The sequence below is a fragment of the Herpailurus yagouaroundi genome, unplaced genomic scaffold (assembly GCF_014898765.1).
Source record: "Herpailurus yagouaroundi ecotype Mexico unplaced genomic scaffold, PumYag 163, whole genome shotgun sequence".
Classification (NCBI taxonomy): Eukaryota; Metazoa; Chordata; class Mammalia; order Carnivora; family Felidae; genus Herpailurus; species Herpailurus yagouaroundi.
The window spans coordinates 9,729,394-9,749,510 of record NW_024412404.1 but is presented as its reverse complement, the minus strand read 5'-3'; the positions used below and the strand labels follow the sequence as shown (position 1 = coordinate 9,749,510).

The 20,117-nt window shown below is 36.4% G+C and overlaps 1 protein-coding gene across 5 annotated transcripts in view; it reads right to left on the bottom strand.

Moving 5' to 3' along the window:
* Positions 1 to 20,117, bottom strand: part of MYPN (myopalladin) — a 120,947-nt gene that overhangs the window by 65,952 nt on the left and 34,878 nt on the right. For all 5 annotated transcript variants that reach the window (XM_040485160.1, XM_040485159.1, XM_040485163.1 and 2 more), the window contains one exon: positions 11,139 to 12,041. In XM_040485160.1, coding sequence (XP_040341094.1) covers positions 11,139 to 12,041 — 903 coding nt within the window. The remainder of the gene's footprint in view (positions 1 to 11,138; positions 12,042 to 20,117) is intronic.

The window sequence follows — 20,117 nt, the reverse complement described above, 5'->3', positions numbered from 1 at the left end:
TTATCAAAAATATGGCTTGGATAAATGTTATGACTCATTGCTTTAGCACATTAATGACTTCTAAACGTAATTTGAATGTGTTATTCTGACTCACCAGCAATAATGCTCATTAAAAGAATGATTACTCAGAACATTTCTTTAGCTCTGCCCCAGCCCTTCCAATGTCCCTGTCCTACCTCCTATAATTCCCTTTTCATGTTTGTTTCCTTTACTTATAATTATACATTGATTTGTAGGTTTGTTTGTTTAATATTGCTCTCCCTTACTGCTCTACCTTACTATGGTAAACACCATAGGGCAGAGATAATCACGTTTGTTTTGTTTATCATTTGTTTATCTGGTTCCTAGCACAGTGTATGGCACATCACAGCTACTCCAAAAAAATGTTTGCTGTATGGATGTTAAATGAATAAATTCAAATTAGGATTATTATAGCCTCAAGTCTGTTTTGTTTTCATCTTTCAAGAAGGCTTGGGGGCTAGAAAATAACTTTCTTTGAATTGCCTTAAACCAGCTTTGTCTAACAATGCCTGATCTCTTATGTGAAGTGTACAGGGCCTAAAATAGACAATAGGTTGTATGCTTACTTCATGACATCCTCAGCTCTCTCCATGCATCAGAGTGACTCTTCCCTAGACAGACTGCATTAGACTCTGGAATATATTGGACAATAAGATAATTGTAGACGTTTCCTAACAAAACTCCAAGTTTTGTTGGATTTTGTGACACAAACTGATGTCTTGTATGTCTTGTTTGCTACTGAGTTAACAAATTTAGGTGCTTGTGACCAATGGCTGTATTTCAGTCATTGGGAGTACAAGGGGAGGATATGTTTATGCTTGAAATTTTATTAAAATTTATTAAGTTCTTCCAGGTGGAAACTTCTTGGTAACTTAAGAAAAACATAAATAAGCAGTTGATTGATATCAAGATATCAAGACCACTTCTTACCACATAACCAATTTTAATAATAAAAGTGAGGATTGGGGTGCCTGGGTGGCTCAGTTGGCTGGGCGACCAACTTTGGCTCAGGTCATGATCTCACAGTTCCTGAGTTCAAGCCCCACATCAGGCTCTGTGCAGACAGCTCAGAGCCTGGAGCCTGCTTCAGATTCTGTGTCTCCCTCTCTCTATGCCCCTCCCCTGCTCATGCTCTGTCTCTCTCTCTCTCTCTCAGAAATAAATAAATATTTAAAAAATTAGAAAAAATAAAAGTGAGGATTAATAAAGTGAAAATGAACACAAACCCTAAAATAAATTTTTAAAGGACTACATTACTTTGGACAGGGCTGACTAGAGACTTTTTATTGTCTCCTTCTAGAATTCTTACCTTTTCTTTCTCTCATAGTACTTATTACTAAATTACTATACAATTTACTTATTTATTGAATTTACTGTTTATCATCTATTTCCCTCATGTCAAGTAGAATAGAATTTGGCAGGAAACTTTGTTTTATTTACTAATGAATTTCAACTGCCTGGAATAGTTCCTGATGTATAGTGAGTGCTGAATGAATTTTTATTGAATGAACGAACAAATGAACATATTGAATTTTCTAGTTCTGTTGATGCAAGGTACTTGAATCTTTCTACTGTTATATATTTTAAAGTATCATTTTTTCCCCTTTCTTCTGTTGACTATGTAAAATTTTGTTCAGAAGAAATTGTTCTATTTGTTGAATTTGGGACCACTCTGATGGTGTTGATTTTGTTTATCCTAAGAATTCAAGTTTGGCTTAACATTATGAAATCACTATTCTTTACTATATCAAAAGAATAAAGGGGAAAAGTCAGATAATGATCTCAATAGATGCAGAAAAATGTTTTATAAAATCCAACATCCATTCATGATTTAAAAAAATCTTAATTTTCCTAAACAAAAGAAACTTAAAAACAAAATCTTATGTAGTGGTGAAAAATGGAAAGTATTCCCTTTAAGATTATAAATAAGACTAGAATACCCAGTGTCACCATTTCTTTTTAACATTGTAGAGAAGGGCTTAGCTAGTTCCATAAGTCAAGAAAATGAAATATAAGACACAAGATTGGAAAGGAAGAATGCCCCCTCCCCCCAAAATTTATAGAAAATCTCTAGAATGTAGCAAGTTTACACTGGTTAGAAAACCAATGTACAAAGTCGATTGCATATCTATATATAACAAATATAGAATATAGTTTTTTAAAAACCTATCACTTATACATCATGAAAATGAGGTACTTATCAATAAATCTAGCCAAGGATTTGTAAGACTCAGAGAAAAAATTATTCAGGCTTAATATTAGGTAACCTAAATAGTTGGAGAAATATACTATACTGTGATCCTGAATATGAAGCCTCAATATTTTAAAATTGTCAAATTCTTCCTAAATTGGTCTCCAGATTCAATGCAATCCCGAAAATCTTAATAAATTAAAAAAAATTCTTATGGAATTTGAAAAGATGATTCTAAAATTTATATTGTAGAGCAAAAGGTCAAGAAGAGCTAAAAATTCTTAAAATGAAAAGGCTGGAAATAAAAATGATGAAAACTCTATTGCAATGCAGTAAATAAACCACAGAAAAAGAATAGAAAGCCCTGAGCTAGCTCCACATGTTTATGGAATTTTGACCTACAATGGAGCTGGCATTATAGATTAGTGGGGGGACGATATACTTTTCAATAAACTAGAGATTAAACTGTTGGTTATCCAATCTAAAAATAAAAATAATTAATAAAAATAACCTAAAAATAATCTGAAATGGATTCTCTGCTTCATACCATACACAAAATCACCTTTAAATGGATTAAAAACTTAAATGTGAAATACATGCTTATAAAACTTTTAGAAGACAATATACAAGAATATCTTACTTTGAGGTTAGAAAAAAAATTTTTTTTTAATTTTTTAATGTTTATTTTTGAGAGAGAGACAGACAGAGAGTGAATGGGAGAGGGGCAGAGAGAGAGAGGGAGAGAGACACAGAATCTGAAACAGACTTTAGGCTCTGAGCTGTCAGCACAGAGCCCAATGAGGGGCTCCAACTCAGGAATAGCGAGATCATGACCTAGGCTGAAGTTGGACGCTTAACCAACTGAGTCAGCCATGTGCCACTTAGGAAAAATTTCTTAAGCTAGCATACTATACAAACCAAAGCCACAGGGGCACCTAGGTGGCTCAGTTGATTGAGTGTCTGACGTTGGCTCAGGTCATGATCTCAGTCAGTGGCTTCAAGCCCTGAGTTGGCTTTGTGCTGACAGTATGGAGCCTGCTTCAGATTCTCTTTTCTCTCTCTCTCTCCACCCCTCCCCTGTTCTCTCTCTCTCTTTCAAAAATAAACATTAGAAAACCATAAGAAATGTAATTAATTTTATACTAAAGTTAAAAATATCTAATTATGAAAGATACCACAGAGAAAAGAAAAAGGCCAGTCAAACCCAGAGAGGATGTTTTCATAACACATATGACATATGATTAGTATCTTAATCAGATTTTTTAAAAGTCTTACAAGTCAATAAGAAAAAACAAACAAATTGATAGAAACATGAAAGATATAAAGAGGCCCTTCATAGAAGTGAACACTGAATGTCAATCGACATGCTTTTAAAAATCTCAACTTCATTAAAACCTGTGGAAATGAAAATGAAAATTATAATATACCATTTCATACCTATCCGACTGGCAAAAATTTAAGTCTGATAATACACATATTGTCAATGATGTAGAACAACCAGAATTGTTATGCGATGTTGGTGGGAATGTAAGTTGAAACAACTCTTTTGAAAAAAATTTGGTATTACTATAAGGTTGTTGTACGTACTCCACCAGCAATTCCATGCCTAGACACACTCATGCACCAGGAGACTATATTAGAATGTTTATAATAACATTGTTCATATCAGGAAAAATTGTACATCAATAATACAATCTTCTAGCCTTACAGTAAAATGCTATATAGTGATGAAAATGAGTGAATTAGAGTTACATGCAATGTCATTGATATAGTTTTTAGAGAAAAGATTGAAACAGCAGAAGAATATGTATGTTACAATTCCACTTACATAAAAAATACATGTGAATTTCACTAATATTACTTTTTAAAGCTGTTTATTATAGAAATTTTCAAACAACACAAGTAGAGACGCTGTATAATGAACCACCATACACATATCACTTAGCTTCAACAAATTATCAACAAATGGCAAATGTGTTTCTTTTATATTCTCCATTTTTTCCCGCCTTGAATTATTTTAATGGAAGTCTAGGATTTTGTGTCATTCACCTGTAAATACTTCCATATCAATATTATATAGAGACATAAAGATATGTTGTAAAACTATGAAGAAAAACCATTAAGAAAAATTTAAAGAGAGGGGTGCCTGGGTGGCTTAGTCAGTTAAGCATCTGACTCTTGATTTTGGCTCAGGTCATGATCTCATAGTTTGTGGGATCGAGCCCCACATCAGGCTCTGCACTGACAGTGCAGAGCCTGCTTGTGATTCTCTGTCTATCTCTGCTCCTCCCCTGCTCGCTCTCTCTCTCTCTCTCTCAAAAATAAATAAATAAACATTAAAAAAAAAGAAAAACCTAAAGAGAAAACACAAGATTTGAGCTCATGGTTATTCTGAGATGGGAGGAAGGGACAGCATTAGGAAGACAGTGGTCTTAAAAATAATGGATATGTGGACACATAGACGTCTATGCTATTATTCTCATATTATGCACATATATGTATGTAAATATTCTTCAGTATCTATTCAAAATATACTTTAGAAAACAATTCAGACAATTCAGTCTGGTGATTTTTGTCCACTCTGGGAGTGTATATGAAGTCAAGAGACTGATTAAAGAAAGTTGGTAGGCAAGTAGCAAGGACTTGGAGAGTTTCTGGAGTTTGTGGGGATAGAGAATTTATACCAAACTCTTGCCTCAAAAACATTTAAGGTGAAAGGATATTTAGTATTGCCCAAGAAGGAAGGACAAAGAGAGAGGACTTCAGTGGAAGGAGCCTAAATTTCCAAAGTTTACAAGGGCAAAGATGTCTTCCCATGGGCCAAGTGGACACCACAGAAATTAGCCTGGTTTTCAACCTCAGAACAGATCTTGCCTCAAAGCACCACCAACTAAGGTGAGGTGACTACAATAGAAGTCTGTGAGGAGTGTACTGTTGGAATAAGAACTGAGAAGCAGGTGCTAAAGTGTTACCAAAGAATGCAACCTGGGGAAGGTCCCTCCTAGTAAGGATGCCTCTGAAGAAATTGCAAAAATTCTCAGCATGGAGACAAACAGGAGTTTGTTAAAACACAGATGTCTAGGCCTCACTTTCAGAGATCCTGATTCAGTAGGTATAAGGTGGAATCTGGGAATTTGCATATTCACTGAGGTCTCAGATCATGCTGACCCAAAGTGTTCTACGAGGCTCTCAAAATGTCACTTCTGCCCTTCTCTGGACTTATCCCAAACCATTTCCTCTTCTCTCTTTATGTTCTAGGGATACCAGTTCTTTTAATTCATTAAAGTCAACACGGTCTTACAAACTCAAGGCCTCCAAATTTGCTATTCCCTCACCCTGAAACACTTTCCCCAAACCCAACTTTGCTGAGCTAACTCCCAGGGATCTTTTATTTCTGAGCTTAAATATCACCTTTTAAGAAAACCTTTCACAGCCTACCCATAAGGTTTTGTGCCTTCACTATATGCACCATCCTTTATAACATTTATCATAATTGTAATTATATAATAATTTTGGTGAATTTTTGTTTATTGTTTGTATAACAGTATATGGCACACTGTAGGCATTTAGTATTGGTTGGATAAATGAGTGAACGAAGGCATCTAGATTTTCCCAAAAGGTAGAAGAAAAAGCCCCTAAATAATGTAATGTTTCAAAATATTTTTATATTTTTTCACCATGTATCATATATAATTATTTCTAATAATATTTTTGTATTTCCCCTGAATCATTTAAAATATCCTTTGTCTTTATAACTAATTTATTTTCTGAGCACATCACTTGCAGGCCAAGGTCCAGAAGTAGCAATAGGAAAACGAAACAGCCAAAGCAGGCACTGACATCTATAAAGGGTAAATTTGTGTTGCTTCAGAAGGTTGTGTACAAGCAACCATACTTAGTGTGACGCAGCTGTACATTCCTGGGAAAAGAATTTGAAGTCAGGATACAAAAAGGGATCATGGCCATTTGCTGTGAATTCCTGCAGACTCTTTCATCTGTGCATAATGTATGAATGTATTTCATTTTCTAAGACAACTCCTCCAATGAAGCTATGTCCAAAATTAAGCTTTCAAAAACACTACCTTCAGTGATATAGGATCTCACCTCTACAGAACAAGATAATTTCTGCCCAATTAACTTGGAAATCAACAAATATACCAAAGATGATTTTTCAATTTGCTAAACCAGAGTTATAAGAACATGGAAAAAATGCTGATTACACAGATACAAGGTTAGACCTCAGTTGCCAGATATACTTGAACATTTTCTTGCAAAAATGAAAAGGATATTATTCTCCTTGACTGTCATATTCCCATATGGTAAACTGAAATGTCTCATTATTATTTTAATGCACTTTTAAGGAATTCTCTGGATCAAAATCTGTGCCCCTGGATTCTGTGTAGACGACTCAGGAGTTCCAGGCTTCTTCCATCCCAATGCTTTTCAGTTTCAAAAGCTCTAATTTTATCTTTCTAAAATATGTGTTTGTAGGGGCACCTGGGTGACTCAGTAGGTTAAGCCTCCAACTTTGGCTCAGGGCATGATCTCAGGGCTTGTGGGTTCGAGCCCCGTGTTGGGCTCTGTGTTGACAGCTCAGAGCCTGGCGCTGCTTCGGATTCTGTGCCTCCATCTCTCTGTGCCCCAACCCAACTCACACTCTGTCTCTCTGTCTCTCTGTCTGTCTCTCTCTCTCTCTCAAAAATAAATAAAAGTTAAAAAAAATTTTGAACAGAGACAGAACACGAGTGGGGGAGGGGCAGAGAGGCGGAGAGACACAAAATCCCCAGCAGGCTCCAGGCTCTGAGCTGTCAGCACAGAGCTCGATGTGGGGCTCAAACCCAGAAACCGTGAGATCATGACCTGAGCAAAGTCGGACGCTTAACCGACTGAGTCACCCAGGCTCCCCCCGCCCCCCGCCGCCACCCAAATTTTTTAAAATATGTGTTTGCGTGTGTGTGTGTGTGTGTGTGTGTGTGTGTGTGTGTGTGTTGGAATAACATGTAACAGATTCATTGTGGGGAGAAAAGTGGCAGGAGGAGTTACTGCTAGAAGAAGATTGGAAAACACTACTCCAGTCTGGCACTAGTGGAAGTTAGTTCCAAGTGTTACCTGCTTATATATAGTCCCTTTGTAATTACAGAGATATTGTGTCCAGATTTCCCAGTGTCCAGGTCATTCCTTGGAATGTCTCCAGTTCCACTACCCTCCCATTTGACCTTCAGTCCTGCATTTCCAACTGCCTATTTGGATATCATCTCTCAGTCTCCTCATACTCCAATTATTAACCTCCGCCATAAATCAGCCACCTCTTCCATTTTCTTAGCCCTTGCCAATGACCCCATTATAATCTCAGGTACCCGTCTTCAAGCACGTGGAGTAGCATTTTTTACTCATCCTTCCTATCCAGTAGTCACCAAGTTTGGTTTTATTTCTTTTCTTCTAAATCTTGCTCGCTTGCATTTTTCTCTGCTTTCCCATTGCCCCCATTCAAATCTGATCAGAGCATCTGATGTCTGGGCTACCTTCCTCAGCTTCCTATTGGCTTCTTGACTCCATTCTTTTCAAGTCTAACTCATTCTTCCAGACTAATGCTACTTAAATGCCCTCTTTCATCTTGGTACTTCCCTATACATAACATTAAATCGTTTCCAGGTGGTTTTGAAACCAAGTCTGAACTATTCTGCTTTGCTTTCAAGGTTCTGCAAAATCATCTGGCTCTACTCTCTTTTCAAATTAGGTCAGTCTCCTCCCTTTCGTATAAAAATATTACTACTCCAGCATCGGTGCCTTTATGTAAACATGTTAAGTTGACCTGGCCTAAAAGGACCCATCCCTCTGCCTACTTCTTCGATCTTCCTCTCATCTTTGCTCATCTGTTACCCATGTTCTTCACATAGTCAAGTACTTGCAGTTCCTTGAAAACACTTGTCTCTAGGCCTTTGCACTTGCTTCCTCCTCCACTGATGGTCTCCTCAAACTAAAGAGACACTTCCTGTGTGAATGCTTCCTTTATCCTGCACTCCAGGCAAAATAATCACATCTTCCTTGAAGCCTCTATGGCATTCTACACATACTTCTGTTATAGACTTTATCACACAATATTGCAATGTTTTGATTACATGGTTGCCCGATTGCTCTTTTAGATTGTGAGCTACCCTCTCAGAATAGTTTTAGACTTGGTTTCAAAACAAGGTCCTTGACCTCCCATAACTCACAGTTGTTTTGTACTCCCAGTGAGTCACTTTAGTAATTCAATAGGTATTTGTTGAATGAATGAATAAATGAGTAGATTTCTTCCTAAATCCTCTCGCTCCTTCTCACCTTAGATGTCTGAAGCCTCTTTGATCTTTCTAGTCTTCCATCCCTTCTCTGAAGCCTGATAGTTCTTATGGTTTCATACTGTAAACATTTGGATGATCTTTTAAAACTGAATCCCAAGCTCCTTGAGGGCAGGGACAAATCTTATATTGTCTCTGTCATTGCAGTAAACACAGTGCAGAGCACATAGTAAAAGCTAAATATATATTTTTCCAATTACAGTTATATAAATTGTGGACTTAGGAAAATAATGATTGCTAATAGTTAACCTGGAAAATTCTAAAATTTTTTTTCAATATAATTGCAGTCATAAAATGAGGTACTAATTCATTCAGAAACTATTTAGTGAATACCTAGGAATTTCCCGGCACCAAACCAGTGGTTGAGATACAGGCATGAATTCAATCAGTAAGAAAATTCTTCCAGGTAAAACTAGTATTGCTCCATAGAAGCTGTGTACATTTTTTTTTTCACTTTTAAGTTTGTAAATTTGTAATTGGTTAAGTAGTTTTTGAGTGACTACCAGATAACTTTGTTTTTTGAGTATCTTATAATTCTTCCTGGCTGATTTTTCTCACAGGAGCACTGAATTCTTTTTTTTGTATCTGAGATTGTCATGGTCAAGAAAGAGGGAGAATCAGTTCTGAATGATCTGGTCTAGTTTTTTTGGGTTTTTTTTTTTTTTTTTTTTTTTTTTGGTCCAACCCATGTTCAAAAAGTAGTGGGTTTAACAGAAAAGTAAGTTGTACATGCACTCTAACTTGAATGCTCCCCAGCTTACTTAGGCCAACCAGATGTCACTGAGTAGTTTCTATCATGGTGCTGTGATGACATCTAACCAGCATTACCAACCAGAATCCTAGAGAGTGTCATCAGGCATGCTTAGGGTAGAAAGGTAGATACTGCTCTGTGTGGTACAATTTCAACCCTTTGCCATATCTTAGGTCAAATGACTCACTCCTGATTTAAATCTAAATTTAGTTTCTTGTTTTCCTGTTTCTTTATGCATTAGTTTACTTAAAATTTCTCAGTGACTACTAAGGGTCTGAAACTGTGCTTGGTGGTCAAGATACACAGGAGAACCACTGCCCTCAAGGAGGTCATTTGGATAACTGGATAGTAGTCTATACACCATTATAGAAATAATATTTAATATTGCCTTATGTTGCCTTTGAAAAGCAGAATTCAGTATATGAACACATCTTTGGACTAGAATCTCTTGAATCAATATGCAAATAAGAATAAAACTATTATTATTAATACTATTACTGTCCCATAATACCTATAATATGAATACTGTGTAAGAAAAAGACAAGGCCCTGTTTAAACACCTAGAATAAATGTTAAATAGTAATTAAGTCATATTCTACTAGTAAATAAATGGTTAGGAAGGCAAAGTGACTGTTACAGGATTCTAAATACCAGTAATTCTCTACAAAAGCAATACACATAAAGCAGTTTATTCATATATTATTACATTATAATATTAGGGTTTGCAAATATCACTCTGGGTTTTGTGAGGCCTGAAGCTCATAAATGTGGAAGAACCCCTTAAAAAATAAAATAAAATTAGACCACAAAGTTAGGAATCTGATCAGATTTGAATGGGGGCAATGGGAAAGCAAAGTTAGGAAATGCTTATGCGAATGAGGAGCCCTGAAGCTTCATTTGCTTCAAAGAAAAGCTAACTGGTAGGCACATAAAAGATTAATATCCTCTCTACTCATCAGTCATATTAGGGAAAGACTTGGACTTTAAGGAGAATAGTGTTCATTAAGCTGATATCAAAAAGTTTATAATAAATACATGTAAAATGAATCTTTAAATTGATCTTACTAGGCCACAGCCTTATTCTATCTTTATTTTATTAATCTTTATTCTATTATTTGGCTTTCTTTAAAGTTAAAAAAATGCCACAGGTATTCATTGAGTACAGATCTTAAATACTTTCTTTTTTTAAGCTTCAGGCTATAGACTGTGCTATCCAATACCATAGTCACTGGCCACATGTGGTATTGGGCACTTGAAATGTGGCTGGTGCAACCAAGCCTGAATTTCAAATTATATTTAATTTTAATTAAATTTAAAAACTGATACTGAATTCCACTGTTAGGAAATTTTGAACTATGTTTGGAACAACTTGGGTATGTCAAGCTACTTTTTCAACTATAAGTGTTACGAAATCTAGATGCAGATTAAGTATTTCCTAGGAAAATTTAGCAGTCAAATTGAGATGTGCTGTTTATAAGTGTAGAACTCACACTGGATTTTAAAACTCTAGTATGCCAAAAATAAGGTGAAATATTGTATTAATAATTTTTATATTGATTACCTGTTGAAATCATAATATTTTAATATGGTGGTTAAATAATACATAATTATAAAGTTAATTCCACCTGGTTCTTTTTATTTTTTGGAAATCTGGCTACTAGAAAGTTTTAAATTGCACATATGGCTGATATTATATTTCTATCGGAGAGTGCTACGTTACACTCTTTTTCGCAAAAGGAGTGTATAAGTTTTGAAACCACATACTTAAAAGAGAGACGTAGGAGGATCCGGGTGGATGGAAAGCAATTACCAAGCATTACTAATGGGACATTTTTACCTTACTTGAGGTGGTGGAATTCCTACCACTATGCAATCCAACTGTACTCTGGTTCCTTCTGGAACTTCTCTGCTCCGTAACTTTTGAGTGAACCGGGGAGGTTGCCCCAGAGGTTCTTCATAGTACAAAGATGAAGGTGAAGACCCAGGGGTGGTGTCTCCACCAGCTGCCTCACTGGCAGCCAGCTCAGCTTCGCGCCTCTTAGCTTCCTGCCGTTCAAGGGCGTGATTCACTTCATTATCCCTAGTATCTGCAGGGATAGGGATGGGAACAGAAGATCTTTCTCTTCTTTCTGAGATATCTGAGAAACTGGAGCTATTCTCCTGCATAAGTTTGTTTTGAGATTCCAATTTACTCTTGTGGTTTTTGCAGGCACGAGGTCTAATCCTTTTGGAGCTATGGGCTTTGAAAAGGGAAGACAGCTCTTCAATGAAATCGGCAGCCTTATTTAAGAATACTTTTTTGGACTGGGTTTCAGAACTATACTGTGGCCTTTTTGCCTCCTGGGAGCTCTCTCTAGAGCTAGTAGAACCTTGAGAGTTATCCTGACAGCAGTTGGGGTCAAAACTTGATTTAGGTGAGTGTTTCATTTGATCAGATGAAAGGCGTTTTCTAGCTTGAGCATCATCTGCTTTCTCCAAAGGGTCATGATTGATGGCCAATCTTGCCAGATTGACACTTTCATCTAATTCCTCTTGGCTCAGGAAGGCTGAAAGATCTGGAAGGTCATCTTGGCCTCCTCCCCCTTCAGCAGCTCCAGAAGGATTGCCAAAATGGAAAGGGTTGGAGGAAGGTTCTGCTCGACTCCTTTCATTGTTTCCCCGGTGTCTAGTTTCTGCTAAATAACTCTCTCTTAGAAGCTGAGATATGGAAGTAGAAGCTTCTACGCTGTCGTCTTGCATGCTGTTACAAATAATAACAAGAACAAAAAGTTTCAGTCATTTCTAAAGAATAACAAGTCTATGTTTATTAGAGCATGATGGATTCTTAAGAACTTAAAGTTTGAAATAAAAAATTGCCTAATTTTGATACTTTTACAAAATTTCCATTGAAGACTTAAAGATTAACCTCAAATTGTAATATGAAGAGGAACTGAATGAGATTTCCCTGTAATATAAAATAAAAGCATGGGTGATAAGCACTGAATTAAATTCTTTAACACAAGTTCAGTTGTGAAAGCTATAATGTAACTATAGTGAGATTAAATGCAATCTCTAAGCATAATTTTGATAACATCTGTAAAGGGCTTTTAGTTATAAAGACCTTTCATACACAGAAATTTGCTCCTTTACCTTGAATGTAATAAAATAATAAAAAGGAAAAAGTTTTTCATTTAATTCAGAAAAAACCCTACATAAACGGTATTATCTCCTATTGCTTCAAGACTTTTTCATTCAGCTTCACCCACACTGGTTTCTTATCATTTCTTAAATATTCTAAAGTCACATCTGAAATGCCTCAGAGCATTTGTACTTGCTGTCACTTATACCTGGAATGCTCTTTCTGACAATGTTATATGACTCATTTCTCACTTCCTTAAATTACCTGGTCATCTATTCTCTCCTCCGTGATTCCTTCTTTATGACTCAACATAAGGTGGCAATCTCCTTCTAGCCTATACTTTTTACCCAGTTTAGTTTTCTCAGTACCAGCTAACTCTATGAGAAATCTTACACGCACATTTTTTAAAATGTTTATTTATTTATTTTGAGAGAGAGAGAAAGCAAGCAGAGGGGGAGGGAGAGAGAATCCCAAACAGGCTCCATGTTGTCAGTTCAGAGCCCAACTTGGGGCTCAATCTCACAAACCATGAGATCATGAGCTGAGCTGAAATCACGAGTCAGAAGCTTAACCAACTGAGCCTCCCAGGAGCCTCTCTGCAGGCACATTTTTTAGCAGCTTGTCATTTTCCTTTTACTACTAGAATGTAATGTCCACCAACATAAGGAATTTGATCCCAATAAATGTTTAGTGAATAAATTCTTCTTTGAAATGGAAAAAAAAGATACTGACTACATAATCTTATTTACTTACCAAAGACATAAATTTGATATAGTTCGTGAATATAAATAATGTTTTTGTTTTTTGACTAGAGACAAGTTGTTTAAGTTCAATATTGTTTATAGGTTCAATCTGCTCTTGAAAAGTATAATGATTTAGCCTTTTCAAATAAGGTATAATTAATTTAATTTCTACAAAGATAGGAGTTAGAGCCTAGGTTTAAAAAAAGTCTCTCATATTAACATTGGTGAAGAGGGGTTATAGAAGACAGGGAAATGAAGTGCAAGACAGGACAACCTATACTACATTTCACTGTATACCCTTTCCTCACTTTTGAGTTTTAATTATATGAGGATATTACTGATTCAAAAAATAAATAATTTTTAAAATATTAAGAAAATACTACCATAACTTTAGTTCAAAGCCCCCCTGGACTAGAGAGTTTGGTAATGCAAAGCACTTTTATATGATTAACCTTTTATCATTTATTTACTCACACATTTGCTAGAGGGATGGCAAACTTGTGACCCGTAGACTGTTACTCCTCTTTCTTTCCTTAAATGATACAGCTAACAGATTACAGTGCTCTTCCCATTGATCTTGACTGTCTTAACACTCCACTTCTTCAGCCACGACTAATCAATCAGAGATGGCAATAGAGCTGAAGGTTGTTTGCCATTCTTGGCTACTATGTTCTAGGCCTTATGCTGGGAAGATGGAAAGGAAAGTAATCTTTCCTCTTAGGCTTTATGATTCTATCACAAAACTTGTTTTGGTTCACTCCTTTCCCTTACACGATAGCCTCACTTTACATCACAAAGAAGGCTTCCTAGGAACTGTTCTAATTCTCAAACTTTTAGAGTGCTGTCCCAAACTAACCTCTAACTTGGCAAAGTAAGCAGTCACCTTGAGAGGGCAATTAGAGATGGCTAAAGAGATCACCAACAGCAAAATATTTTCCCACATACTTGTTACTGCCTGAAATTGCCACTACTGGAGTCCTTTGTTTGGGTGAAGTCTATTGTGCCTTAAAAAAAGATGAACTGAAAATGCAAAGGTGTTGGATGGGTGCAAAGATTTATCTACAAAGATATTCATCACAGTATAGATGATAATATTAAAAAATTGAACCATGTTCAATAAGCAATTAGTTAATTAAATTATGATATACTCATTAAATAGAACTATCTACCATTTTTAATTTGGTAGAAAACTAAATGATATACAAAATAGTATATGAAAGTATAATTGATATCCCAATTGAAAATGTGTCCCATTTGTGCATTAACTTTATAAAAGAAGAGGTTTTTTTTTTTTCTTTTTTAATGTTTATTTATTTTTGAGAGAGAGAGACAGAGCACGAGCCGGGAAGGAGCAGAGAAGGAGGGAGACACAGAATCCAAAGCAGGCTCCAGGCTCTGAGCTGTCAGCACAGAGCCCGACGAGGGGCTTGAACTCACAGATCGCGAGATAATGACCTGAACTGAAGTCGGATGCTTAACTGACTGAGCCACCCAGGTGCCCCAAAGAGGGTTTTTTTTTTTTTTAATGTTTATTTTTGAGAGAGATTGAGTAAGAGCTCTGAAAGGGAAGGGAAAGGGGGAGGGGCAGAGAGGGGGGAACGGAGGATCTGAAGCAGGCTCTGTGCTGACTGACAGCAGAGAGCCTGATGTGGGGCTCAAACTCATGAACCATGAGAACATGAGCTGAAGTTGGCTGCCTAACTGTCTGAGCCACACAGGCGTCCCTAGAAGACTTAAAGAAAGATATGTGAAATAAGGTGCAAAATGCTATTTGAAATGCAATTGAAGTACTAATTCAAAATCCTTCTCATTTGTAAATCAACTATTTCATAGTCTTGTGTGAATTTCTGCACATACAGAAACCTTGATCAGATCCTTGAACAGTGTGGGTTTTAGAAGCACCAACCCTTATAATAAAAAATCCACGTATAACTTTTAATTCCTCCAAAATTTAACTGTTAATAACCTACTGTTGACCAGAAGCCTTGCCAATAACACAGTCAATTAACACATATTTTGTATTATATATGTATTATATACTGTATTCTCACCATAAGGTAAGCTAAAAAAAAGAAAATATTATTAAGAAAAGCATAAGGAAGAGAAAATGTTTTTACAGCACTGTACTGTATTTTTAAAAAATCTAAAATAACCTGTGTATAAGTGGACACATATACAATTCAAACCCATGTTGTTCAAGGGCAACTGTATTTAAATGGAAAGGGAAAATGAAATAATTTATAAATAAGAATGGCCTCCTATTAGGTGAACATTATTGTATATTGCATTTATGTAACTTCATCTCTAACTCTGTATTCTAAGATGGCTTTTATCTCGAGGCAACATGGAATGAGCATTGGTCTTGGAATCAGATTGGTTTTCAAATTCTGGGTTCATGAACTCTTAGGAGTTGTGTGACTTTGAGTAAATCACTTCTTTGAGCTTTGGATTTCTCATCTGTAAAACATGGATGATGTCTATTTTCAAGGAAAGTGAGGATCAATAACATTATGAATGCAAACCCTTAAAACAGGGCTAATCCCTATAATGGACACTCAAAATCATGTTAGTAAAATATTTAGGTAAAGGTGATGTTAATGTTGAAAAAGTGTTAAAACTTTTATATTTTTGGTGAAAATAGGAAAGAAAATACTCATAAATGGTATTCACTGCTCTCTGTAACCATTTTTTTTTCTTTTTGAAAGAAAAGTTAATTGAGGTGTGAATGTGTGCCTGCTCTGATGCTTATGGTCATAAGAAATTATTATAATAACAAAACCTTCAAGTACTCAAAATAAAGAGTTGCTTTAATGGTCTAATTTAATAAATGTTTAATTAATTTCTTTAATGTTCTTTAATGTAGTATTTATTACTTAAAACTTTGAGGTTAGATGGGCATTGAAGAGGGCATCTTTTGGGATGAGCACTGGGTGTTGTATGGAAACCAATTTGACAATAAATTTCATATATTAAAAAAAAAACAAAAAAACAAAAAAACTTTGAGGTTAGATGTGATTCAAATCCCAGTTCTGACACTTTCTGGTTGTATAAACTCAACAAAGGCACTTAACCTCTGTAAGCTTCAGCTGCCACATCTTCAAAACAGGGATAATAACAGTAGTCATCTCATAGGTCGAAGTGATGATTAAATGTGTTTGGCATTTAGTAAATGTTCAATAAATGGTAATTATTATTATTATTTTTATTGCTATTATAAAACAACTATAGTGACATACCATGATAAGAAATGGAAGTAGAACTAGTGAAGTGATTGACCCAAGGACAAACTTTGAAGAGAAACTGAATTCCATACATGTAGCTAATTCAGCACTATTTATATTCTGTTGAAACACATGTAGTCTCATGAGTGAACTGTGCTGCCTTCAGATCTTTGTGTATATTTTCTTAGTGTAGGCCGCTCCCTGTCCGCACTTCCCTTCACTACCTTACTGGGCCAAGTTACTGGTCTTCAGTTCTTAGCTGAGACATTGCTCTGGGATTTCTTCTTTGTTCGGGGTTGGGTACCTGTGCAATGTACTCCCAAAGTTTTCTGTCTTTATCCCCAAACACAGCACTTATCACAACATATTAAATTTGCCTATTTACATTTCTGTCTACTTCATTTTGTTTTTGTACACCATTATCTCTGTGCACACACAGCACATAGAAGGTGATCAGTAAATATCTGTTGAATTCTTTTGTTCATTAGAATTTCCTGCTAAATCTATTGTTGCTTATCTTTTATTTTAGTTGTAGGATAAAGTAATATTTCTATTTACGAAATCATATTTACAAAGAAAACTTCCAGACATAAAGAAAAATATAAACTGGTAAAGGCAGTAATAACTTCAAGGTGACTTCCAAATGAAAGTTTATTTATGGTGGGTAAAATAACTGGAATTTTGCTTTCTTTTCATACCAGAAATATCAAGAACATCTGATTATAATCAGAAACCTGGGTTTAAATCCCAACACCAATACTAAATAACTGTGTTATACTGAGCATGTCATTTAAGGTAACTTAATCTCAATTATTCCCATCTTTCAAATGGAATAATAACAATTCCATTTCAGAAGGTTCTCAAATGAAAATGCATGTATAAATTGTTAAGCTGATAAATATTCTCTACAATAAGAAATAAGAAATGCATCATTTTTCTCTTTCAAGCATTAATTTTAAACTATTTGTTACAAAATTTACACTTTTAAAGAGCCCAAATACTTTTAAAAAGCTATTATGCAATATGTGGTCTGGGCTGGCTTTGTCTGTGCCACAGCATTACAGGGAGGACCCCTTCTCCTACTGTGGACTGACGCAGCCCTCACCGGAAGGCCCGGTGAAAAAGCCTTTGTCTTTTCTCACAGCACTCCAGGGAACCGGCCTCCTTTTAGGTCAGTCAGAGAAAGACAAATACCATATCATTTCACTCACATGCAGAATTTGAGAAACTTAACAGATGAACATAGGGGAAGGGAAGGAAAAGTAAGATAAAAGTAGAGAGGAAGGCAAATCATAAGAGACCCTTAAATACAGAGAACAAACTGGGGGTTGACGGGGGTGGGGGCTTAAATGGGTGATGAGCATTAAGAAGGGCACTTTTCCGGATGAGCCCTGGGTGTCATATGTAAGAGATGAATCACTGGGTTCTACTCCTGAAGCCCAGACTACACTGTATGTTAACTAACTTGAGAATAATAATAAAAAAAGATATTATGGATAATGTAGCTTTCATTTATTCATCCAGTATACATCTCTTGAGCATCCACTATATGCCAGGCACCATTCCAGGCACTATGGATTCAGCAGTGAACAAATGACAAAGTCCTTACCTTCATGGAGTTGATATTCTAGTGGAGAAGACATAACTGTTAAGAAGAAAAATAAGGCAATGGAATAGAGAATGAAGGGGGAGAGAGAAAGGTATTCTATTTTAGGTAAGATCAGGCATAGCTACTAATACAGTGGGGAAGTCAGCCATGTGACCATCGTGTGGGTGGGGGGATGAGAATTTTTAACTCAACGTGTCAATGTGAAGGGAGGTGAATGTTTGCTGTGTTTGAGTCAAGTCCAATGTGCCAGGAGGTGAATGAAAAAGAAGAGTAGAAGAAAAAGAAGTCAGAAAAGTATAAAGTTAGATCATGTGAGGCCTTGTAGACCATGGGAAGGTCTTTGAATCCTAGTACATGTGTGAATGGGGAAGCATTTTAAAGTTTTGAGAAGCAGATGACATGGATTTGAAAAAAGTTAATCATGGCTGCTATGCAAAGAATCAAGTTGAAGGGAGCAAGTGCAGAAATGAACAGATGGGTCAGGGGTGTACTGCAGTATGCTAATCAAAAGATGATGGTGGCTTGGATCAATGAATGGTATCAGTGGGAGATGGTGAGAAATAATCAGATTTGAGGTATCTTTTCAAAGTAGAGTCCTTATAATTTGTTAATGGACTGAAAGATACGAGAGAAAGGGCAGAGTCAAGGGTGACTCCAATATTTAGGACCTCAGCAACAAGGTGAGTGGTGGAAACATTTACTTGCATGAGCAGATTTCAGGAAAGGAAATTAAGAATTCTCCTAGACATTTCATCTGAGATGTTCAGAGTGACATTGGACTTTGTTTCCTTCTTTCTGCTTCTTACAAAATTGAAACATTTAATGCCACTTTCAAAATAAAAATGAACATTGCCTTTGAAAACAGATCATGGGTAAGGTTAAATTGTCCTAGGTTGGAAATGAAACAGTTAATGTGGCATAAATAATCAAGACGGGGTGCCTGGGTGACTCAGTTGGTTAAGCGATCCACTCTTGATTTCGGCTTAGGTCATGATCTCACGGTTCTTGAGTTTGAGCTTCACATTGGACTCTATGCTGACAGAGTGGAGCCTGCCTGAGTTTCTCTCTCTCTCTCTCTCTCTCTCTCTCTCTCCCTCCCTCCCTCCCTCCCTCCCCCTCTCTTTCTCTTTCTCTCTCTCTAAATAAACTTAAAAAAATTTTTTTTTTTCAACGTTTATTTATTTTTGGGACAGAGAGAGACAGAGCGTGAACAGGGGAGGGGCAGAGAGAGAGAGGGAGACACAGAATCGGAAACAGGCTCCAGGCTCTGAGCCATCAGCCCAGAGCCCAACGCGGGGCTCGAACCCACGGACCGCGAGATCGTGACCTGGCTGAAGTCGGACGCTCAACCGACTGCGCCACCCAGGCGCCCCTCTCTAAATAAACTTTAAACAAAATAATCAAGATAGACTTTAGTAAATCATATAAATTAATTTAGTGACATAGAAGGCTTATTGAATGTTCTTCACTTAGCTAAATACCTCTATTTCACACCCCCCCCCCCCCCCCGCCCCATCAGGGTTTTGAAGAGACCATCTGCTCTGAGAACTCACTGAAAATGTAAAGGTCTGGTTCATAATAACAAAACTTGATGCTGGTACCTTTGGGCATATTTTTCAACTCATGTTAACTCAGCACTACTCTTCTGTAGGTTCTAAAAAGAACTTTTTGGAAATATCATATGGTATACACCCATCTTTTGGTTATATGAATATTTAAACTGGGACATTGACCAGAGAATTGGCAAAGCCTAATATGAAGTAACTTGGGGAACACCTGGGTGACTCAGTTGGTTTAGTGACTGACTTCGGCTCAGGTCATGATCTTGCAGTTAGTGGGTTCAAGCTCACTGTTGTCAAGGCACAGCTGGCTTCAGATCCTCTGTCCCCATCTGTCTGCTCCTCCCCTGCTTGCACTCTTTCAAAAATAAATAAACATTAAAAAAAAAGCAGTTTGGCAATATGTATTATGAGAATTAAAATTGTTCACACCTTTAAAAAAAAAAGAAGTAACTTGGACTCAAACATAAATACTGAAATTTTCTGGCTATTAAGTATCATTAGGTATCTATTGTATTGTATTGTATTGTATTGTATTGTATTGTATTGTATTGTATTGTATTGTA